Source organism: Sphaerodactylus townsendi, linkage group LG16 (genome assembly GCF_021028975.2).
Source record: "Sphaerodactylus townsendi isolate TG3544 linkage group LG16, MPM_Stown_v2.3, whole genome shotgun sequence".
In the NCBI taxonomy this organism is placed as follows: Eukaryota; Metazoa; Chordata; class Lepidosauria; order Squamata; family Sphaerodactylidae; genus Sphaerodactylus; species Sphaerodactylus townsendi.
This window is the reverse complement of record NC_059440.1, coordinates 23,444,249-23,469,201: the sequence shown is the minus strand read 5'-3', so window position 1 is coordinate 23,469,201 and position 24,953 is coordinate 23,444,249. Positions and strand designations below refer to the sequence as shown.

The window sequence follows — 24,953 nt, the reverse complement described above, 5'->3', positions numbered from 1 at the left end:
TCAGTCACCGTTGTCGTCGTCTTCGTCGTCATCCTTACTCGGGGCGCATCTTTGGAAACAGTTGACAATCAGGGCCAAAATGAAGCTCGAGACGATCGCAGCGATGGAGACAGCAACGCCGGAGAAGATGATGATGATAAGGTCTGTGAGGGACAGGCTAAATTTGCAATCCCTGAAGCTGCCCTCTGACAACTCACTGATAAATATTTTTCTGTCCTCCATAGGAACTGAACACTGGATTTCATTGAGACCTGCAAAGAAACAGAAAAGGGAAGGGATATATATATGTAAATTTTATTTATTTTCATGAACACTCTCATTTTGCCAATTTCCCCCATTAAATTTACAAATGCGGCAAGTTCTCCATTGCTGGGTATCTCCACGAGTCGTCTGGATAGCTTTCTGTTGGGAATGTTCTAGCTTTGGATTTCCTGTACTGAGCAAGAGATTGGACTGGATGGCCTCTAAGACCCCCACTGATTTTGAAACCAGATGATTCGGTGACTGAAATGTATAGAACGATGCACATTTCTGACATTAGCATTAAGAATTTTTGCTGAATTCAGTCAGAATCAAGAAGGCAGGAGTCTCAGCTCAGAGTGAGTTTCTGGAACAGTGAAAGGCTGTGGTAAGGAAAATTCTCTTTACACAATGCTGTGTTCACATAGTAGCTTTGTAAGGGCTGAAACTACCAACTTGACCTCTTAGCAGGGAGAAAAATCTGCAAATGGAAGAAGAAGAAGAAGAAGAAGAAGAAGAAGAAGAAGAAGAAGAAGAAGAAGAAGAAGAAGAAGAAGAAGAAGAAGAAGAAGAAGAAGAAGAAGAAGAAACAGAAGAAGAAGAAGAAGAAGAAGAAACAGAAGAAGAAGAAACAGAAGAAACAGAAGAAGGAGGAGGAGGAGGAGGAGGAGGAGGAGGAGGAGGAGGAGGAGGAGGAGTTTGGACTTATACCCCACCTTTCTCTCCTATAAGGAGACTCAAGTTGGCTTACAAGCTCTTTTCCCTTCGTCTCCCCACAACAGACACCTTGTGAAGCAGGTGGGGCTGAGAGAGTTGTGAGAGAACTGTGACTAGCCCAAGGTCACCGAGCAGGAATGTACAAGTGTGGACACATCTAGTTCACCTCTGCCACTCAGAGCCTCCACCACTCAGGTGGAGGAGTGGGGAATCAAACCCGGTTCTTCTGACTAGAATCCACCTGCGCTTAACCACTACACCACGCTGGCTCTGGAGCTTGTTGATTCAGTCTCTCCACACTGCATATTAGTACTTTTTTATTTCATGTATTTCCAGCTTTTCTTTCCAATGGGGACCCAACGCGGCTTGCATCATTCTCCTTTCCTTCATTTTATCCTCACAACAGCTCTGCAAGACAAGTGAGGCTAACTAAGTATGACTGGCCCAAAGCCACCCAAGCAAGCTTCCATGGCAGACTGGGGATCTGAAACTGGGGCCCTTTCACCACTTACCTTAAGCCCCGCGCTACTCGAGGAGAGTAGCGCGGGGTCCCTCGGCACTCCCCACTGAGAGGGACAGCGACAACGCAGCTGCCCTGACGCTGCTGCTGTCGCGCCCCTCAGCACGAGGCATTCCTGGCACTCTTTCAAAGGGCGCCTTTTGATGACCCCGTGCAGAGCGCGGGGTTGTGGGGACGCCCGGCCGTGCACCAGGGATGCCGCGCGCTGGGAATTGCGCGCAGCAACCCTCGGAAAAGGGTAAGTGGGGAAAGGGCCAGAGTCTCCCAGCTCCAGCCTGATTCCTCAACTTCTACATAATGCCGGCTTCCAATAATGTGTATATTATGTTGCCTGGATTTGTGGGGTTGCAAATGATAACCATTACCTGCAACCATCCTCATTAGCAGCCCAAAATGCTCTTTATTCCTGGCCTAGTTCTGCAAATCCTTTTCTGCCTCTTTCTCCTTTTCTTGTGCTTTCACCTTAGGTTTCTTGACAGGCATTTCTTATATCCGGTCCGGGGCTCGACCAGGAAATATAAAAAGGCCAGATTTTCTAAGAAGGTTCTGTTGAGGCACAGTCGGAGGTGGAATATTTTGTTCCTGCTCTTTGCAACGATTGCGCCGTTTGGGTCACTTTACCGGGTTTTAACAATGCAGAATGAAATTATATTGGCGCCTGACTGTTTTATATTTTCTGGGGGCAAAACAGCGGCAGCCTTTTCAGAGAGGAAGGGGAAATGCCGCCTGCCAATTGTTGAGATCATAAAACAGTACTTGTAGTTAGTGAACGTTTCTTAGCTGGCTCCTTTTTCTGCCTGTTTCACTTGTGGGCAGTGCGTGGTTCAAGGTGGATTTTGTCGATACCCTCTGGAATGTGCCCAGTAATAAAGCATCTTGCGTCATAATGACACCTTAACACACAAACGTTTAAGAAATCCTGCTTCTTCCCTACCCTACCCCCCGGGGTCCCCTTAGAAATGAAGTATAGTTCCAAAATGGGCAATTCCTGGAGATTTTGGGACACATCACGTGGAAGGTGAAGTCAGAGGACCCCAGGTAAGTATAACGGCACAGTGTGGCATAGTGGTTAAGAGCAGGCAGATTCTAATCTGGAGAACTGGGTTTGTTTCTCCGCTCCTCCACATGAAGCCTGCTGGATGACCTTTAACCAGTCACAGTTCTCTCAGAACTCTCTCAGCCCCACCTAACTCACAAGGGGTCTGTTGGGGGGAAGAGGAAGGGAAGGTAATCGTAAGCGGCTTTGAGTCACCTTAAAGGTAGAGAAAAGTGGGGTATAAAACCCAGCTTTTCTATTTATAATGTTATATTTATGATGCTATGTTTTAATGTTGTGATGTTATGCCTATAATGTTATGATGCTATGTTTATTGTTTATTGTTCCTTGTTTATTGATATTATGTTTTTGATGTTTGTAGTTTGATGTTCTGATTACTGATACTGTTATTTTATTGTACACCACCCTGAGCCTTTTGGGGGAAGGCGGGGGAAGGCGGTATATAAATTAAATATACGATATGATACTTCAATCCAAAGACCCCACCCTCCTCCAAATCCTCCATTTGTGAGGAAGGTGTCCAGTCCAGGGTTCTAAGATCTCCCTTAGCTAAACTATATCAGTCTGAAACAGCCAATAAGCGCCTGTTTTGTGGTTTTGTGGTTTTTGTGTTTTCCGTTTTGTGTCCTGCAAAATGTATTCCAGGGAAACAAATAGCGCCCTTTGCTTTCTGTTTCTAAAAGCTGGATGAGTCGAAAAGGCTAAGAGGGAGGGGAGAAGAGAGACGGGTGAGCAGATAATTAGAGATCAGGCATCAGTGAATCATTGCAACATATTGCAGATTAAAATGAACAGGAAGAGCGCCGGGGAGAGATGTATCCCGCCCTCGGAGATTAATTGTGGAACAGTTCGCTCCAAGGGGAGGCTGGTACCCTGGAAAGGCTCCAGCGCTGGGCAGCTGAGCAAGTTAGGAGGAGATGGGTCAGAGATGGATGAACAGGTCAAAGTGGACAGGAAAATGCCACGAACTGATTTCCACCTTTCAGTAGGCATAAGACACTTGCAGGACGGCTGTTTCCGGCCAGGCCTCTGGCATTTCCATGCTTCTTCACCTCGAATCAAACTGTGAAGCCAGAGTGAAACTTGTGTTGTGACAAGATTGCCAGAGGGGATCAGCCCGGCTTGGGAGAGCGGCTTTTGCTTGTTGTAAGAGGGTAGTGTTGGGTAGACACGGAGTGGGGGAAAGAAGCTAGCTTTGCCTGTCACTGGCTTTTCGGTCCTGGAATCTAGGTCAGTCGCAAGACGAGCTGAACGAGATTAAAAAAAAATTTCCCCAACTGTGTTTTTATTCACAGACACTCCAATCTGCTAGCTAGCTTAGACCACAGATTCCCTGCGGAGTTCTTAGCCAGACAACTCTGGTCTCACCTCAAAGGACAGCTAGAGAAGACTAGTTTGCACATCATCTTTGGTGAGAAAGAAGAGGCTGTATGCACATCCTCAGCAAGAAAGCGGGCACTTCTGCTGACACCTTTATTTTATTTTATATGTTTAGGTATTAAACCTCTGCTGTTTATTTGATTTCATTTATTGCATTTGTGTGCCACAACATTGGACCCTGACACTAAGAGCTAGCATGGTATAATGCTTAACAGCAGGTGGATTCTAATCTGGAGGACCAGGTTTGATTCCCAACTCCTCCACCTGAATGGCAGAGGCTTATCTGGTGAACCAGATCTGTTTCCACCCTCCTACATTCCTGCTGGGTGACCATGGGCCAGCCACAGTTCTCTCTGAACTCTCACAGCCCCACCTACCTCACAAGGTGTCTGTTGTGAGGAGAGGAAGGGAAAGGAGCTTGTAAGCCACCTTGAGTCTCCTTACAGGAGAGAAAGATGGATATAAACCCAAACCCAAACCATGACCATTACCCCATGCTGATTTTCAAGTCCTTGACTGTTAAATAGAACTTCTGTGTTTAGAGGCGAAGCATCGCGTCATTACTGACCCATGAGTGATAAATCACAGTGTTTCCTAGGCAGACTATATTTACGGGATGGTTTGCCATTGCTTTCCCCAGTTATCTCAACTTTATCCCCATCTTTAGAGCAGATTCTAGGATCAGGGGCCCTTGGCTAAATACTGTCCAGCAGGGTTCCTCTCGAGCACAGATTCAGCATATACACACACATGCATAAACTGGAAGGCAGGCAAATGCCAGCATGGTCAACCCTGGGTTGAGAAATACCTGGAGATTTGGGGTAAGAGCTGGAGAGGGGAGGCAGCTCATCTGGGACTTGATGCCATAGAGTCTACCTTTCCTCCAGGAGAACTTTGCTCTGTAGTCTAGAAGATCAGTCATAATTCCAGGAGATATCCAGATCCCACCTGGAGGTTGGCATGCTCCTAGTTGACCCACCCTGACTTAGCCAACACCATTTTGTTTAGGAAGCAAGCGTTTTGTTTGACTTTGACTAACTCTGTCACGAAAGCTGGAATACTTTTTGGCTGGGGTACAGGAGAGCTTTTTACAATATTAATTTCTTTTCATACGCTCAAGGTGTAAAGGGGAGAGGCTGAGAGAAGGATCCTTCATGTGTCCCTCTAGCCATCAGCTTCATACTGGATTTTCCCTTTTCCCCCTGCTGTGAAGTATCCCAAGCTAAGCTGCTATTTGACCCATTTGTTCTTTCCAGGCAACCTCCCACTGAGGAGGTTGCTCTCTGCTGCCGTTTTGTGTGTATGTGTGTGCCACCTTGAATCTAGCATTATTTTGATAGACCATGTGAATTTTATGTAGATTTCACTGGTCTATTGCTCCAGCAATAGAGGCATATAGTTTTCACTTCTCTATTGCTCCAGCAATAAAGTCCTGTAGATTTCACTTCTCTATTGCTCCAGCAATAAGAGTCACATAGATTTCACTGGTCTAGTGCTCCAGCAATAGAGGCATGTATATTTCACTGGTCTAGTGCTCCAGCAATAGAAGCATGTATATTTCACTGATCTAGTGCTCCAGCAATAGAGGCATGTATATTTCACTGGTCTATTGCTCCAGCAATAGAGTCACATAGAATTCACTGGTCTAGTGCTCCAGCAATAGAGGAATGTATATTTCACTGGTCTATTGCTCCAGCAATAGGGGCATGTATATTTCACTGGTCTAGTGATCCAGCAATAGAGGCATGTATATTTCACTGGTCTATTGCTCCAGTGATAGAGGCATGTAGATTTCACTGGTCTAGTGCTCCAGCAATAAATTCATGTAGATTTCACTAGTCTATTGCTCCAGCAATAAATTCATGTAGATTTCACTAGTCTATTGCTCCAGCAATCGAGGCATGTAGATTTCACTGGTCTAGTCCTCCACAGAGTTAAAGTTTTTAAGCTCTTCCAATCACTCTGAATTGCTGCCCCCAAAAGTGGGAAGAACTGCTGTTGGGTGGGTGTGGAAAAGCAGGGCAGAGCAAGGAAACCCAAATGCATGCTGTCTCTCTTCACTATGCCTGCGAAGTGAGAGGAAAAGTTGTGCTTTCAGAGGCTTTGGAAACTGCGGAGATTCACTGATCTGAGGCGCAGTGAACTTGGGAGGGGGGAAATACACGTATTTAAGAATCCAACCCGAATGGAACACGTGCTCCATGAGAAGCAGACAACAAATGCATAAATGAACAAGGAGCCATTTTGCAAAGATGTTTGTAAAGAAAACCGCTCATGTTCAGAATCCTCATTCGCTGCAGTCCCAGTGAAGATGTCCAAGATTTTGATCTACCACGCTCACAGGAACACCTTGCAACTGTTCTAACCTTGGGAAATGAATATGATACTTGGAGGAGAGACGCTCCCCAGGAGTCTATGTCCTTCATGACTTGCAACAACTATTAAAGGAGGGGATTAGCATTACAAGAGGTGCTTCAACTCTCTTTTTAAAACTTATTTATATTTATACAGGCACTGCAGATATATTTATCTTTGAGGGGCTCAAAACCCCTTACGAAAATAAAAGCCCTGAAACTTTAATTAAGGCAAAGAAAGAAAAACAAACCTATACAATTCTTAAACCCAGTGAAATCGAGGATTTGAATGCATGGGATTTCACTGGTGCACAACTAGCAGCCCATGTGGCATTGGCCATTTTGTGATGTTTTCCAATCCCAAGGCACCTATCCTACCCCTGATGCAGTTGGCAACCCAATTATTTGTAGCCTAAAATCAACATTTTTAACAAAACGAAGATCAAGTCATAGCCGTGCTTTGGAGAGTGGACTCAAAGGCAATTTGCCCCACTGGGGTCCTTCACTAAACCCCACCCCACCCCCAAACTTCATCTTTAGCTCTCCAGGAATTTCCCCACACAGAGCTGGCAACTCTAAAATTTGGGAGAATATTTAGTGTGGTAAATAGAGTTTTGGACATAGGCCCCTTCCGCACACACAAAATAATGCGTTTTCAAACCACTTTCACAACTGTTTGAAAGTGGATTTTGCCATTCCACACAGCTTCAAAGAGCACTGAAAGCAGTTTGAAAGTGCATTATTCTGCATGTGCAGAATGAGCCTTAGATTTGGCAGTCCCAGGTTCAAATCCTGGCTCAGTGTGTAGTAGTGGTTAAAATGGGTGGACTCAAATCTGGAGAACCGGGTTTGATTCCCCACTCCTCCACATGAGTGGCAGACTCTTATCTGGCGAACTGGATTTGTTTCCTCATTCCTGCACATGAAGCCTGCTGTGTGAACTTGGGCTAGTCACAGTTCTCTCAGAACTCTCTCAGCCCCACCTACCTCACAAGGTGTCTGTTGTGGGGAGAGGAAGGGAAAGGAGTTTGTATCTTGCATCTCTTTACAGGAGAGAAAGGCAGGGTATAAATATAAAATGAAGGAGAAGAGAACAATGAGAGCAACTTTGCATCGGGGAGAAAGGCAGGGTATAAAGGCACCAAATAAATAGCTAAATAAAATATTCCTGATCGGGGCAGGGACAGGCACTTCCAATGTGCTTTTCCTCCTTTCCAAGGACAAGTTCTGGGATCAGATGAACATAAGGCTGTTTCAGCTCAGCTGCCTGTTTGCTGACAGATGTTGCTGGAACGGACTGGAGCTTTCAGCTTCTCTCTTTCCACACACAGCAAGAATGAGGTTGGCCCTCTGCCATTAAAGGCCCCGTCGACCTGTCAGGAAGGTCCGCCAAAGACAAGGATGTCCCAAACACAGACGGTACACCTTTGCAACCTTGCCTGGGAGCAGGCACAAATGAATATATAGCACCTCCCAACAGACATACTGCACCAAGATTCTTACAGATAGGTTGTATGAATATATACAGGGGTTATGGCAAATACTATCTCCTCAGAGCCTATTTCTATTCAGGAAAACATGTAGGGGAGGAGGAATGGAGGATCTAAGGTATGGCGGGTGTGGCAAATTCCCTGGGCATCACTGGAAGGCTTTCCTTACACCCCTTACAGCAGCACCATCTGTGCACCTCTGCTCACTCCACCCACCATACAGCTCCTCCAGGCTGCTCAAAAACTGGCGGCACTGTGCCCACCCCATGCCAAGCCAAGCTTTGGGGAGAAGCTTCCTCCACCCTGAGCCAGAAACCAGGCAACACCAGCAGCCAGCAGGAAGACCAACCCTCGGGCTGGGTACCCAAAGGGGGCACTAATGCCATAGGTGCTATTTTCCATAGATATGCCCCTGAGCAGGCAGGCTTTGGTCTCCTTGACCCACATACCACAGTCCTTATCCAAACTGAGCCCCAACTCTTCAGAGAATTAAGTTCCTAAAACCTTTCTTGTAAGAAATCAAGGCCTTTTAGAATCCACTGATTGAATGAGCAACTGTGTAGTGTCATCCTAAGCAATGTTATTATTCCAAGGTCACCTATCATTGTTTGTGCCCCTCTAACTCTGTTAAAATCTTAGAAGGATAGAAGAAGAACAAGAAGAACAAGAAGAGGAGGAGGAGGATTTTGGATTTATATCCCACCTTTCTCTTCTGTAAGGAGACTCAAAGGGGCTTACAATCACCTTGCCTTTCCCCCACGCCCACAACAAACACCCTGTGAGGTGGGTGGGGCTGAAAGAGCTCTGAAGAACCGTGACTAGACCTCTGCTTCGGACTGCACTATAAATGTGATAGCTTTTTAAAGCACATACACAAACGTTCGCTTTCTTCCAAGTAGTTAGAGCCACACTGGAAGGACAGGAGGGAAGTCCAGATGCACAAACTATATTTGATCTCCACTGGACAAGCAAGAGCAGGCTTTCCCAAATGGAAAGGCCCATTGCCCATGGCTGGGGGCACTTTACTCCTGCTTTTTTGTTGTTATTGTTAAATGAGAAATATTAGTCCTGGAGGGAATCAAATCTGTGCTTCAGATCTACGGCCGCCACTAATTAAAGTTACCATTCAATCGTTGCCCTAAAGGGTTTCCAAAGAGCCGGCTTTGTGCACTGAAACTAAACCCGCAGATGAAATAACAAGTGTGAGTATTATAAATGTTTCACTTATGTTATTTTGGTCGAAGGGGGGGTCACACATTATCTGGTGGCTCCAGCTGTCCAGAGGAAAATGTCACGTGTGCCTCTGTTATATTTTGTGACCTCTCAGGAGGCTGGTGAGTTAGAGGACCTGACAATCATATCACAATGCAAATCCAGGCCACGGAGTTTTCACGGGACTGCGTGTCTCGTACCGTTCAGATTGGTGCCAAATTCTGGGCCCAGAATTCTGAAACATGTATTATTATATTTTACAAATTTCCCTTCCTTTCCTCGCAACAGACACCTTGTGAGGTAGGTGGGGCTGAGTTCTGAGAGAACTGTGAGTAGCCCAAGGTCACCCAGCAGGCTTCATGTGAGGGAGAGGAGAAACTAATCTGGTTCACTGTATAAGAGTCCATCGTCCATGTGGAAGAGTAGGGAATCAAACTCCTTCAGATTAGAGTCCACCGCTCTAAACCACTACACCATACTGACAAAGTACCAGGATCTGAGAATGGAAGTCAAGAGGTTATGGCACAAACCAGCAGTTGTGGCTCCAGTGATTATCGGCACACTTGGTGCCATATCAAAAACCCTGGACTGTACTTGAACCTTCTACATATTGATAAAATCGCTATTTATCAATTACAAAAAAATCACATTGCTTGGATCTCCATATATATTCTGCCAACACATTATAACAACCTAGCTTTTGGGAAGAACCTGATGTGTATGATTTCATAAAACAGTAACAACAGCAATAATAATAATAATAATAATAATAATAATAATAATAATAATAATAATAATAATAATAATAATAATAATAATAATAATAATAATAAATGATTATTATAATTATAGTAAAGCAAAACCCACATACAAATAACAGTAGTTTTCATGATGAGAACAAGTCAGTTCTCAAGCAAGATAAAGAGACTATCTCTGCCTCACGTGTTTCGCCCGTGACATCTGACAGACAGGAAGAGATTGCCTCTGCACACAGGAGACCCATTTAAAAGTGACAGCTGTTAATGCACCGAGTCATTGTAACTGTGGCTCATTCCGCACATGCAGAATAATGCACTTTCAAACTGCTTTCAGTGCTCTTTGAAGCTGTGCGGAATGGCAAAATCCACTTGCAAACAGTTGTGAAAGTGGTTTGAAAACGCATCATTTTGCGTGTGCGGAAGGGGCCTGTGTCGAACGTTTCTGCATAGTCATATAAACTAGTGACTCACCCCACGTCTTGTGGCAGTGAGTTCCATCGACAGAGTATGGAGGGTATGAAACATCCTCTACAGGTTGCAGGCAACCTAGTTCCTAGCAGCACCCGTGGCTCTGCTCCTAATCGTGACTTGTATGTTATTACAAGCACGCTTCCCTTCTTCCTTCATGATATTACAAAGAGGCGACCTCCCTCTCTGCCCTGGTTTGTGCCACTTCTGTCACTCAACACTGTTGCTAACTTTTTCTCTGTGATCCTCTGTGACCCCCACCACTGCGTCCAGCACTCTGCCACCCAAATGAATCATTCACCTCTTCAGTTGTTCAAGCCATGTGACACCTGTCTTATATCAGCTTCCTGTCTGATCTCAGAATTGGCACACATCAAAGTCCTCTGTGACCTTCTTCCCTGTACCTCTCTCTGCCTTCCCAGCCTGATGCATCCCTGCCTGGCCCCTTTCCTCCTCCATTTCCACAGCCCACTATTCATCTTCGACTTCTGTGTTTCCTTTAGTGATACACAATTTATACTTTTAAAATATGTGACATTGGACAGCTGCGTGTGTCCTATTTATATGAAATGCTGATTTGTCAGTGTATAAGTAATGTTGGAAATCTCTCAGACAAACACAGAACCAAATATCAATGAAAGGAAACAGAAAATGGCACAAAAGGAAAAGGTAACAGGTTAGATGTACGTAAGGAAGAAGCGACACCCACCTGCGGGCAAAGAATGAGTAGAATTCTGACCAAGTAACATTATTGGGGGCACTTTTTGGTGTCACAGGGACTCACCCAGCCAGCTGCCAACCCGATCACCAGCCGTTAAAGGGGCAGGTGGGTCTTCAGGTTGGGGAACCAATTCACTGAGTGGCAAAGCCCAGCAATGGCCCAAGGACCAGTAGGAAGAAGAAGAGTTTGGATTTATATCCCACCTTTCTCTCCTGTAAGGAGACTCAAGGTGGCTTACAAGCTCCTTTCCCTTCCTCTTCCCACAACAGACACCTTGTGAGGTAGGTGGGGCTGAGAGAGAGTTCTGAAAGAACTGTGATTAGCCCATGGTCACCCAGCAGGAATGTAGGAGTGTGGAAACACATCTGGTTCACCAGATAAGCCTCTGCCACCCAGGTGGAGGAGTGGGGAATCAAACCTGGTTCTCCAGATTAGAATCCCCCTGCTCTTAACCACTACACCGCACTGGCTCTCAGGAGCCTGTCAGCAAGCTCTAGCCAGATCAGGTGAGACAGGTAGAGGGGATAAAAGGGAGGAGAAAGACAGGCTCAAGGAGAAAGGAGAAGAGAGAGGGGGGAGAGGGAAAGCGAGTGATAGACAGACTAACAGTGTGGCCAGAAGAGAGAGGGAAAGAAAAAGGAGAGGACAGAGGCTGAGGGGACCAGGCCCAACTCCACCCCAACAACAGGTTGCGTAGGCCCCGGTCAAAGCACAGGCAAGAGACCGCTGTGAATGGAAGGTGGGATGGTGGAAAGGCCCAAACTGGGCCACACAGACTTCGCCATTTTTGACCTTGGGCGGACTTGCCTTGCATCTTTGGAAGAATGACCTTGTTTACTAATGGCTGATGCATTTTTAAAATTGCTGTTAATTAGAGTTTAAGTAGTCTTTGAGATGTGACTGCTGGTGTCTCCTTTCTCCCATCCTTGACCCTGTTTTACTTAACTCCCCTTGCCTCCCCTCAAACACCTATTGGTGTCTCACCCAGTGTTTTTCCAGATAGGCCAAAGGGGACAGATACTTTGCATGGCAAATGCTCTCGTCAAACTGAGAGGCTTTCCATCTAACTTAATAAGACATTGCCCCAGTCTCTGCATACAACAGGAAAAGGGGCCGGTCAGACTGACCAACTTCAGAGCAGAGAGAAGATATACAACTTTTGAATGCTTCTTTGTATTAAAACCTCCGTATATATAGATTTTTTCGCACTGCTAGGAGAAACGTTCAATCCTAGCCGTCTGCCATTAACTAGTTTGTATGCTTTAATGCTTTTTCTCTCCTTCCCCCTCAAAATAATTTAATTAGTATAGTCTACACTTCATCCTTCAATTAACTAAAAATCTCACGAGATGCTTCAGTAGCCAAACTAAGGAGGCCCCTTTCGCACATGCAGAATGATGCACTTTCAATCCACTTTCAATGCATTTTGCAGCTGGATCTTACTGGGCGGAATAGCCAAATCCACTTGCAAACAGTTGGGAATGTGGATTGAAAGTGCATTATTCTGCATGTGCGGAAGGGGCCTAAGATGTCATGCATCCCAGCCTTGTATTGTATGTATAAACCTTGAAGGTGGTGCGAATAAATATACCAAAACATCATACGTCCAAGAACGCATTCCTTGCAACCAGCAGTGAAAAGCAGAGAACTTAAACCCTGCACCAAAATATTAAAAAGCATCGAAATAGGGGACAGGCGCCCTCAGCCATCATGAGCAACCAATAAGGTAGCCCAAAGCTAAATCTGCATCTGAAGCTAAACTACTCCATGCACCCTCCCTAGGAAAGGTACCAACCTTTGCCTATTGGCAGAAACAGAGCTGCAGTTCTCTGGTTTTGTAACAAGAGTACAGGAAGGTGCCCTTGTTAGGGGCAGGAAATCCTTCATGAAGATGTGCCAGCTCAAACCAGATTGCTGGCATTTTCTCCTCTGCCAGGCATCCTGCCTTCAGCTGTTGTCCTGTTTTCTGAAGAACAAATAGCTTTGCTGGAGAAAGGAATATCCATCTCCCCAAATGCTAATAGTACATCTGATAGGGATGTTATTCTTAGAGGTTGTATCTCACCGCTCTGCCCAGCAAGGTGCATTCCACAGGTGTCACAGGTTCCCCTGCCAGCCACGTTGGAGCAAGACCAGAACACACCTTATGTTGACAGGACATACCCCTCTTCTCTAAGTAAAAGAGGCAGGGGACAACTTTCATTTTGAAAGCCCACATCTCTTAGGCAGAGGATGTTAATAGCCTCAGCCCCAAGGGATACTATGAAAGTGGTACCTATGATCTATTCAATGGAGCTTATTCCCATGAAATTGGAGTGTTCTTTCAAGTCTAGATAAATGTGGTTGAGGAGGAGGAGGAGCATCAGGAGGAATTTGGATTTATATCCCACCTTTCTCTCATGTAAGGAGTCTCAAGGTGGCTTACGCGCTCCTTTCCCTTCCCATCCCCTCAACACGCACCTTGTGAGGTAGGTGGCTGAGAGAGTTCTGAAGAACTGTGACTAGCCCAAGGTCACCCAGCAGGAATGCAGGAGTGCAGGAACACATCTGGTTCACCAGATAAACCTCTGTCATCGAGGTACCATCAATTCTCAGCTGATTTAGGGTGAGTCCTTATAGGATTCCCAACGCAACAGGCACACAGAGGTATTTGCCACTGCCTGCCTGTCCGAAGCGATCTGGGACTTCCTCGGTGGTATATCATCCAAGTGCTAACCGGGGCTAACCCTGCTTAGCTTTCAAAACCTCACAACATCAGACTAGTCTGGACCATCCAGATCAGGGCAAGTAAATGTACTGTGCAAAATAATATACATTGTATGGATAAATATGCCCACAATATCCACAACTCTCCCTTATTTCTTTGCTGTGCCCTCCCACTGACTTCTTTCCACTCCTTTCCAGGTTCCTGGTTCAAATTGCGATCTCCCCCCAGGGTCCAAGAGTCTAGAGTTTCAGTAGCAGAATTCACATGGAACTATTGAGTCTATCAAGTTTAGCATTGCCTACTCTGACCGGCAGCAGCTGTCTAGGGTTTTAGGGGGATGGTCTTTCACTCTATCGAAAATCAGATCTTCTCAACTGGGGATGCTGGAGATTGAACCCAGATGCTCTGCCCCTAAACCTTGACCCCTGCCTATGTCCAACATTGCATGCAGTTTGATCCTTAACATCGTTCACTTTGCTGATTTTGAGAGAATAAGGACAGAGAAAAAACTGATCTGTTCCTTGTGCAACGCATAATCGAATTAACGCACGAGCTTCCACAAATCTGCCATGCACCAAGAGAAATGACAACCAGAAGTCAAAGCCACTTCTGCTTCCTGTTCCCAGGTTTGAATGTAAAGCCACCGTACACCTGAAAATAGCTATTGCAGAAAACACAGTGATGTCACATGATGTGTTTTGTTTAGCTGATTGTTATCAGGGAAAAATAGGAGAAGATTCAGGACTGCTGTTTTCAGCGGCGGATGCATCAACCAAATCTCTAATTCTGGTGTAAAGTCATCCTTGAAACTTCATAACCTTACAGAGTGTGTGTGGTGGGGGGAGGATCAGCAACCCATAATAAAAAGCCAAACTGAAGTCAAAATTCATAGCAAGAGATATGTTGGCTCATTACCCATAAAGCTTTTTCAGCTCTAACACCGGTTGCTGAAAATCCTTTATTAGGAAGCAGCGGACAAAAATCTCACAGTTAAGTACTAAATATACACAGGAGCACTTTGTGTAATGGTTTTCGTGCCCTGGTATAAATCCACACATAGTTCGCACTTGGGATTTCTCTTTCTGTAAAGCATTTCTAAGAAGCCCGCAAAATCTTTGCCTGTAGTCAGGGGCATAGCCAGGTTCTAAAGTTAGGGGGAGCAGAAAATTTTCCAGATTGAAGTTTTGTTGAAAGGGCACCACTTTTCAAAAATGTGCTCAAGGGGAGCGGTCGCTCCCTTTGGACCCCCCTTTGCTACACCACTGCCTGCAGTTCCCCGAATGTACCAGTTACTCTGGCTTCCCACCCGCACCTCCAGTAGATCTTACCCTGAAGATTTCAGGATTTTTAAAAAGAGCAATGTTTGATTCCATTGTGAGCCATATTTCCCTCTGGAGTGACAAGCTGCTGACCTTTCCTAGAAAAATTAAGTTATAATAGGGAGGTGGGTTAAGAACATAAGAAACAGCTTGATGGATCAGACCAGAGTCCATCTAGTCCAGTGGCCCACCAGATGCCTTTTGGAGCTCACATGCAGGATGTGAAGGCAATGGCCTTCTGCTGCTGCTGCTGCTGCTGCTGCTGCTCTTGAGCACCTGGTCTGCTAAGGCATTTGCAATTTCAGATCAAGGAAGATCAAGATCGGTAGCCATAGATCGACTTCTCCATAAATCTATCCAAGCCCCTTTTAAAGTAACAGTTTCATGTACGAAAACAAAAAACCTTGGCCCAAACTGTCTTAATCTCATCAGAAGCCAAGCTGGGTCAGTTTAAGTTAGTACGTAGATAGGAGACCCCCAAGAAAGTCCAGGATTGCTACACACTCTAGCAAACCACCCCTGAGGCCCCTTCCGCACAGCAAGTGTATAACAAGTTGCAGTCGGGATAAAGGAACCCATTTTCCTATTTTCATGTTCACATGCATCCATGCAGGCAGTGACGGGAGCCCACGAAAACAATCCGGGTTGCTATCGCACATTTGCACGGAGACACGTCTATTTTTTTAATTATTTCCCACCCATGCGTAGCTACACAGGCATTCACAAATGAACCCCCACAGCCATGCTGATGTCCCACGATGCAACTATCTGCACCTGCATGCAGTGGTGGGATTCAAACAATTTAACAACCGTTTCCGGTGGTAGGATTCAAATAATTTAACAACTGGTTGTTTACAAGCACCATTTTAACTACCGGTTCTGCCGAAGTGGTGCGAACCTGCTGAATCCCATCACTGCCTGCATGGCTGTGCAGATGCAAGCCACAACATTTTAGAAAAGGGAAAGGGGGTAAAACGAAGCACTTCTTGCCTGGCTGTTCGCTAGCAAGCGGCTGCAACCCTGGGATTTTTTAAAAGGCTCGCTTGTTGAGCAATTTTTTAAAAAACCTAGTTAGGGGAAATAACATGGGGCAGACTTGTTTTGGGATCTGTGCAAATTTCCCTCAAAATGGTTTTTTTTAAGCATCCTACACCCATGTTTATTGACCTGTGCAAAAGGGGGCTGAAAGTCTCCTGTCTTTCAAACACCACGGGGTCACCATCAGGCAGCTGCTCCTTGACAGTGCTTTCCCACGACCAGCCAAAAATCTCCTGCAAGAAGGAAGGAAGGGTAATATTTTCGGCATGCGCGTGTGGGTCTTTTGTGGTTACTAAGGGTCATGAAACCAGGTCATGAAACCGGAGGCCACCTTGGAAGTCAAAGGTCCTGAAAAATGTTCCAAACAGTAACGTTAGTTGGCCAGAGGGATAACGATTGCATTGCCGGAATCGGTCAAATTAGATTAGATAAATATCTTAAGGTTAGGTAGATGGTTTCAGTGTCTCTGGTCCTGCTGGTGGGGAAAGAAAGAGGCTAGAGGCAGAGGATCCCAGCTGGCTATTCTTTACAGACCTGTGAGATCAATATATGCAGAAGTGGACCGGAGGGGGGGGGAGACGTTTGGAGCATCTCCTGCAGCCCCCCCCCCCCCCCCGACAGCACCCACACATCACAGCCTGGGTGCCTGAGCATGATTTGCAAGGCTGCATTTTTAAAAAACCCTCAATTCAATTCTCTCATCAGCCTAATTCTTTGCAATTTCTGTCTTGTACACAAACTTGATCATACATTTACAGACCGTTATCAGGACGGGGTGGGGGGTGGGGAATCAAACCTGGTTCTCCAGATTAGAGTCCTCCAGCTCTCATAGATACATAAATAGATAAGTAAAATTCAAAATAAGTCAAAATGAAGTCCAGCCCTTAAACTTACTGACCTCACCGGGCCAGGATAAAAGACATCCACAATTTAAAAAGTAGCAAATTGCTCACCCATGAAGAATGATGCAAAATGCACCCAAAGGCTCTCATTATGAAAACAGTGGGGGCTTCTGACTCATGCCCCAAGCACAGGCTTCCTCAAGTTGTTCTTTGAAACCTGTATTTTCATTTCCCACCAAGTATTTTTTTCCCTTTCACACATGGCAACGGCATGGTGGTGTCATGGTTAAGAGCAGGTGCACTCTAATCTGGAGAACCGAGTTTGATTTCTGCTCTGCCACTTGAGCTGTAGAGGCTTATCTGGTGAACTAGATTAGCTTGTGCATTCCAACACATGCCAGCTGGGTGACCTTGGGCTAGTCACAGTTCTTTGGAGCTCTCTCAGCCCCACCTGCCTCACAGGGTGTTTGTTGTGAAGGGGGAAGGGAAAGGAATTGGTAAGCCCCTTTGAGTCTCCTTACAGGAGAGAAAGGGGGATATAAATCTGGGGGAATGTGACTTACCCCTTTTGCCAGATGTTGTGAGATCCAGTGTGATGTAGTGATGAAGAGCAGTGGAACCGGGTTTGATTCCCCACTCCTTCACATCAGTGGTGGACTGTAATATGGAGAGCTTGGTTCGATTCCATTCCCCTCTCCTCCACCTGAATGGCAGACTGTAATCTGGTAAATCAGATTTGATTCCCCACTTGTCCACATGAGTGGCAGACTGTAATACGGAGAACCAGGTTTGATTTTCATTCCCCACTCCTCCACATAAGAGACAGACTCTAATCTGGTGAACTTGGTTTGATTCCCCACTCCCCCACTTGAGTGGTAGACCCTAATCTGGAAAACCGGGTTTGATTCCCCATTTCTCTGCATGAAGCCTGCTGGGTGACTTTGGGCTAGTCACGGTTCTCTCAGAATTCTCTCAGCCCCACCTGCCTCGCAAGGTGTCTGTTGTGGGAAGGGGAAGGGAAGGTGATGGTAGGTCACTTTGAGATTCCTTAGAGATAGACTAGAAGGTGATGGTAGGTCACTTTTCGGTCCTCCTATCCATCATTCTTAGGGTGGTGGAAAGGGCCATCTACTCACATCCAACTTATGGGTTTTTAAAGGCCCCTTCTGCACATGCAGAATAATGCACTTTCAATCTACTTTCACAATTTGGGTTTTGCTATTCCACACAGTAAAATCCAGCTTCAAATTGCATTGAAAGTGGATTGAAAGTGCATTATTCTGCATGTGTAGAAGAAGAAGAAGAAGAAGAAGAAGAAGAAGAAGAAGAAGAAGAAGAAGAAGAAGAAGAAGAGGAGGAGGAGGAGGAGGAGGAGGAGGAGGAGGAGTTTGGATTTATATCCTCCCTTTCTCTCCTGTAAGGAGACTCAAGGGGGCTTACAATCTCCTTGCCCTCCCCCCCTTTCTCTCCTGAAAGGAGACTCAAGGGGGCTTACAATCTCCTTGCCCTTCCCCCCCTCACAACAAACACCCTGTGAGGTAGGTGGGGCTGAGAGAGCTCTGAGAAGCTGTGACTAGCCCAAGGTCACCCAGCTGGCGTGTGTGGGAGTGTACAGGCTAATCTGAATTCCCCAGATAAGCCTCCACAGCTCAGGCAGCAGAGCTGGGAATCAAACCCGGTTCCTCCAGATTAGATACACGAGCTCTTAACCTCCTACGCCACTGCTGGAAGGGGCCAAGGCAAGAGATAAACAGAGGTGGTTGACATTGCCTGCCTTTCCTTGGGGGAGTGGGGGGTACAGGTCTTCCATCCAACTACTAACCATGGCTGACCCTGCTTAGCTTTCAAGATCTGATGAGATTGGGCTAGTCTGGGCTATCCAGGTCAGGATTAAGCAATAGGTAAACAATTTGTCACTTTTTTTTAATTGTGAAAGGTTTCTAATTGACAGGGCCTAGTTTGTGAGTCGAATGACTGGCCGGATTATTTCAGTGGCTTCTCCCTCTGAGGCATTTCGAATGTTGAGATGCCTACATTTTTTTTGAGGGTCTGATTTTTGGACTGTGCTGACTGCTTAATCTTTGGGATTTTGTTCAGTTGTAACAGTTGGTGGTTTTCTTGGGGGGGTGGTAATTTACAGAATTGCTCTTAGGTGGCATGTATTGCATGAGTGCGTATACATTTTTTAAAAAAAATTGGTAGCCACCTGGTAACTATTGGAAGGGCAGAATAAAAATATTTCAAATAATTAGGCAAAGAGATTTTGGAGTGCTGCTTACAACGTTTCCCTGAAACGTGTGGAGGATTTGGGCTCTCGCTACAGCCTGTGGCAGCTCAGATGACTTCAATGCAAAGAAGGCATTTGCTGTTCGGAGCAAATGTTGAAGGCATCGTCGAAATCATCCCAACAGGCCAACTAACGAGAAGAGTCTTGGTCGTCTCTCTCCCCCATCTCCCACAACTCCAGTTCCTTGTGTCACACTTTTGAGAATGTACACATCCTTCAGCATTTTTTTCTGCATTCATAAAGCCAGCATTATCTATTTTAAATGGAAGAAATGGGGCTATCAAGAAGAGACTTTTTGACAGAGAGTTTCAACAGATGCTAGAGGAAGCTAATAAAACCTGTTCCCCGATCTCTCTGGGAATACCTATGGATAGACTAATTGCAGCCCAGTACCTTTATCTCCTGGTTGAGGCCCGGTGGCGTAGAGCAATCACCTTAGCTAGGTGTAATGCCCCTGCCTTCTTCCTCTTTAGCCTTGGACGCTCACCTTGGAATCCCACATAAAGAAAAGGAAATGCCCGTGTGGCATGGGTTCTGTGGAAAGAGTATCTCATATGCTGTTGGATTGTCCCTTTTATGAGATAGGTAGGAAGAAGCACATAATCCCCTTCCTGCATGGAAGTGAAGGCATTACAGATAAACAGAAGGTTATATATCTTTTAAACAGCCACAACTACGAGCTGTTGGAAGCGGTGGCTAAATTTTTAAATGGTGTTATTTTAACTCGTCAGAAATTGTAAAGTTGTAAAGGCTGTTATTATCTTGCTAAGCTAATCTTAAACAATCTATATGCCATTAAAGGTATTCGAAATCGAAATCGAAATGGAAGAAAAATTGTGAATCGATCGAATGACTTACATGGCTGGCATACTGTATAAAAAAGGCGAACAAATCTACAGCATGAATACCAGTCGGGCTTTGCCGTGTGTGAATCAGTCATTTTAAAAAATCTACCCCCCTTTTCTGTTTCTTGACACTTATTTCCCCCCCCCCACACTAAATGGATGCCTTTTAATGTTTTCTCGCATGCCAGTAGATCAGCATTCTGCTATATATATATATATATTGCATGCATAAATGACCTACATTGTATACAGGCCAAGTAATTTGTGAATCAAAGCTGCGCAAGCGAGCTTTACGCAGGCACATCCACGGAGCCAATAACTACAAGCGCCAAAGCTATCATCCAAAAGGCAAACAAACATCAAGAGGAATTAAATGGCTGCTTTCACTCATTCCTCCTGGCTTTTATCAGTCAGGAAATGAAACGTCTTCTTCCACAACAATGGCCCGACCCTGCTTCCTTTTGTTGGGGAGAATCCACTTCCTTGTTCAATGAACCCAGGATATATCATTCCCAGTTCCACAAAATATAATCCCATAAAACAGTTCCCAAAGTATGTCACACTTTCTCACATTGTCTGCCAAACCTATTTTGGTGACCCAAGCTAGGCTTTGGGACCAAAGCATAAGGCACGATTTCCGTGAAATCCCTCAAATCCAAGGCAGCACTATGTATATTTGCATGGTTCGGGGTTTCGGGAATTCCTGGCACATGATCATGAACCCCTGAGCCATGCAAAGAGATTATTTCAGTCCTCCCCAGAAAATTCTGTTTAGACTCTACATCAAGAAACTCCTTGGTGGGTCCTTTTCAACAAAGTTCCTTCCTTTCCTGAGCAACAGTCTCCTGAAATGCTGTAACCATTAGAGGTACTGCTGCGATAGGAGTGCCATTTTCATTCCAAGGGAGTCCAGTGGTACCTTACCGAGCAACAAAATTAATTCAAGAGCTCATGTGCTGTGAATATTCATTGTACAGAAGTGTCTATCCTGAAACCTACAAGCGACAGAAAGGCGAGAGGGCAGATGTGTAACAAAGAGGCTGGCTTGAAACGAGATCGAGCGGATATCGATTGGATGTGTTTGAAACTAGTTTTTCTTTGTAACATGTTTGAAACTGGTGGATCTTTGTGCAATCTTCACCCTTCTACCCTGCCATTATTGACGGCTTTGTGGTGTAGGAGTTAGCATGTCAGACCAGGATCTGAAAGACAAGTTCTAATCCCTGCTCCACCATGAAACGAACTGGAGATTTCAGGCCAAGCAAAAACTCTCAGCCTAACAGTCCTACCTCACAGGACTGTTGTGAAGGATCCCTAGTGGAGGAAATGAAAATGAGGTGCCTCACTTGGTGCTCCTCTGAGAAACAGTGCGATATAAGAGTGCCAAATAAATATATCTGCCAAATGGATTTAGACTTCACACTTCTCACAAAGTGAGCCGGGACTCGCATACTCTTGGTGATAAATAAATGTTGTTCATCCTCAATGAACCCCTGGACTGCTAGTTAATTTTCTTGTAATGAACCAACTCACAGCTATCTGCTGTGCAACAGAGACCCGTTCCGCACATGCAGAATAATAATGCACTTTCAATCCACTTGCACAATTGTTTGCAAGTGGATTTTGCTATTCTGCACAGCTGCAAAGTGCATCGAAAGTGGGTTGAAAGTGCATTATTCTGCATGTGCAGAAGGGGCCAGAGTTCCACCCTATTCACCATCTTTAAGTCAAGGAGTTCAGAAGAGGGGAACCCTGTGCAGAATCTACACTAGACACCCACATTTGAATTCCCAGTAGCCGCGAGTCACTCTCTCCAGTCTAACCCACCTTATGATAGGCAGATGTTGGAATCACGTGGAGGAGGAAACAACAATGTTGTGAGCTGCCTGGGGACCCCCCAGAGGAGAGAAAGAAACTAACAACAGGGTGTCAATATCTCAACAAACACATGCAATCCGTGTGTCTTTGCTTCCTGGTTATCAACAGCCCCAGGCAGAGACCATCTGCTTTAAGGAAGAACAGCCTGTTCTCCAGACAGGAAGGCAGACAGATCTGGCAAGTACAACACAACATCTTTATATATGATGATATATTATAATAAGAAACAATTTATAATGTAATATATAATGTAACGCAATTATACATTATAATAAGAATTGTCACTGAATCCCAACCCCACTTGGAGTTTTCAAGGCATGAGATGTTCGGAGGTGATTTGCCATTGCCTCCCTCTGTAGAGTCACTTGGACTTCCTTGGTGGTCTCCCATCCAACTACATGCCAGGGCTTGGCTGTGTTGTGACCCTGGACTTCCTTGGTGGTCTCCCATCCGACTACTAAGAAGGGCTGACCCTCTTTAGATGAACAGAGGTGGTTTGCCATTATCTGCCTTTGTGTTAGACCTTAGACTTCCTTGGTGGTCTCCCCTCCAGCTACTAAGAAAGGCTGACCTTTAGGTCCCCAGCCAAACAGGCGGTTTGCCATTGCCTGCCTCTGGTCTCCCATCCAAGTACTAGCCAGGGTTTGCCCTGCTTATTTTCAGAGATGGTTTGCCATTGCCTGCCTATGATGAGCAACCCTGGACTTCCTTGGTGGTCTCCCATCCAACTGCTAACCAGGGCCAACCCTGCTTAGCTTTCCAGCGCTCCCAAGGCTGGCCACCCTCGACCTGCACGGGACCAGGCTTACCTTTCTGCAGCTTGGACTGGTTCTCCTGGAGCCAGCTGAAGAGGCTGGCGAAGTCGCAGTCGCACAGCCAGGGGTTGCCCTCCAAGCGGAGGCTGCGCAGGTTGGGCAGGGCATCCAGGGCGGCCACGGCCAGCGTCTGCAGGCCGTTGTCATTCAGCTCCAGCACCTGCAGCTGCTCCAGGCTCTCGAAGGCCGCCTCGTCCACCTCGGCCAGGCGGTTGTTGCCCAGGCTGAGCTTGATCAGGTGGGCAGCAGCCTTGAAGGCGCCGGCGGGCAGCTGGGTCAGGTTGTTGTAGCTGAGGTCGAGGAAGACCAGCTTGCCGGAGCTGCTGAAGGTGCCCTCCTCCAGGCTCCCGATGGCGTTGTGGCTGAAGTCCAGGTAGACCAGGTCTCCGTAGAAGATGAAGAAGTCGGCCGGGATGGCTTGGATGTGGTTGTCGGCGATGAGGAGCTTGCGCACGTCCAGGGGGAAGGGGTTGGGCACGGTGGGCAGCCCTTGGTCGCGGCAGTCCACGGTGTGGTAGTCCAGGCAGCTACAGACGGCCGGGCAGAGGTGCCCGAGGGGGACGGAGAGCAGGGCGAGCAGCAGGACAGGCGGGAGGGAGCCCAGCCGGAGCCATGGCCGCATCGTCGGCGCGTAGGCAAGCCCAGAGAATCGCCCCACTTCAAGAGACGGGCATGGCTGGATCCTCGGGTGCTGCGCGCGGGAGCCGGTCTCTTTTCTCCAGGGGGAGATCGCATCGCAGAGATCGGGTAGCGGCCGGCTCCCGAGGAGGCGGGGAAGGCGGGGAGGGGCACGAGCCAGGCTGGGGGAGGGCGAGGAAGGAGAGGCTTCGGGGAGGCTTTGGAGACGAGGGCGCACCAATGTCACACCAGAGAATCGCAGCGAGGGGCGGACGCGGGGCGGGGGGAGCGGGGGGAGGCGCGCACGCTTCCAAGGGTCCCAGGGCGGAAGGGAAAGGAAGGGGCTTCCAGGGCCCCCACCCAGAATCTTGGGTGCAGCGAGCGCTGGATTTCTCTCGCAGGCACAGAATCCCTTGTTGCTTTGAGAGCCAGAGTGGTGTAGTGGTTAACAGCAGGTGCACTCTAATCTGGCGAACCGGGTTCGATTACCCACTCCTCCATCCGAGTGGCAGAGGCTTATCTGGTGAACCAGATGTGTTTCCACACTCCTGCATTCCTGCTGAGTGGGCTAGTCACAGTTCTTTGTGAAATCTCTCAGCCCCACCTACCTCAGTCACCAGGTGTCTGTTGTGGGGAGAAGAAGGGAGAGGAGCTTGAAAGTTTTGAGTCTCCATACAGGAGAGAAAAGTGGGGTATAAATCCAACTACTACTACTACTACTACTACTACTACTTCTTCTTCTTCTTCTTTTTCTTTTTCTTTTTCTTTTTCTTCTTTTTCTTCTTAAGATAAGGAGTCTCAAAGTGGCTTACAAACACCTCCCCTTCCTCTCCCCACAACAGACACCTTGTGAGGTAGGTGGGGCTGAGAGAGTTCACCGAGAACTGTTCTAGCTTCCTAGAAGCCGCGGGCCTCAGGATTTCAGGAACTACAATTCCCATCAGCCTCTGTCAGCATGGCCAATTGGCCATGCTGGTAGGGGCTGATGGGAATTGTAGTTCCTGAACATCTGGAGAGCCGCAGGTTCCCTACCCCTGAACTAGCCCAAGATCACCCAACAAGCTTCTTACAGAGGAGCAGGGAAACAAATCCAGTTCACCCGATAAGAGTCCACCGCTGATGAGGAGAGGAGGAGTGGCAAATCAAACTCGGATCTCCAAATCAGAGTCCATCGCTTGTAACCACTGCACCACACTGGCTCTCAGTGTAGGCACATGTGTCAGATAATGCAGTTCCTGGTCATACACTTCATCTTGGGCATGTTCCCCCCTAGATGAAAATGCTCATGTTAAAGTGGACAATGAGAAACATCATTATTGTATTATACTGCATTGCAATGTGTTTATTCATTCATTCATTCATTCATTCACTCATTCATTTACTTGCTTCCTATGAGGTTGGCTAGGATGGCAGGTATCTGGGTCTGGGACCTGCTGCCCTCTTGTGGCAGGCCATTGGGTGCTGTAGAAAAACAGCTGGAGAGTGTGGGGATTGAGATCATGGAATCATAGAGTTGGAAGAGGCCCCAAGGGCCATCAAGTCCAACCCCCTGCAATGCAGGAACACGCAATCAAAGCACTCCTGACAGATGGCCATCCAGCCTCTCTTTAAAAACCTCCAAAGAAGGAGACTCCACCACACTCCGAGGTAGAGATGTTTGATTATCTACTTCATTTACAGGCCATCT

The 24,953-nt window shown here is 46.5% G+C and overlaps 1 protein-coding gene across 1 annotated transcript; it reads right to left on the bottom strand.

Moving 5' to 3' along the window:
* Positions 1-23,406, bottom strand: LRRC38 (leucine rich repeat containing 38). Its single transcript, XM_048519443.1, has 2 exons — positions 22,643-23,406; positions 1-251 (listed from the first exon to the last, which is right to left on the bottom strand). Exons 1-2 carry the CDS (start codon positions 23,268-23,270, stop codon positions 1-3), a joined length of 879 nt encoding a protein of 292 aa, XP_048375400.1. The 5' UTR covers positions 23,271-23,406.
* Positions 23,407-24,953: the final 1,547 nt, after the last annotated feature.

What these genes read in the sequence shown, in the direction of transcription:
- LRRC38 (XM_048519443.1), bottom strand. Translation starts at nt 23,270, where the DNA reads ATGCGGCCATGGCTCCGGCTGGGCTCCCTCCCGCCTGTCCTGCTGCTC. An exon ending in CCAGTCCAAGCTGCAGAAAG is followed by an intron (nt 252 to 22,642) that starts GTAAGCCTGGTC and finishes GTTTCTTTGCAG; the next exon opens with GTCTCAATGAAATCCAGTGT.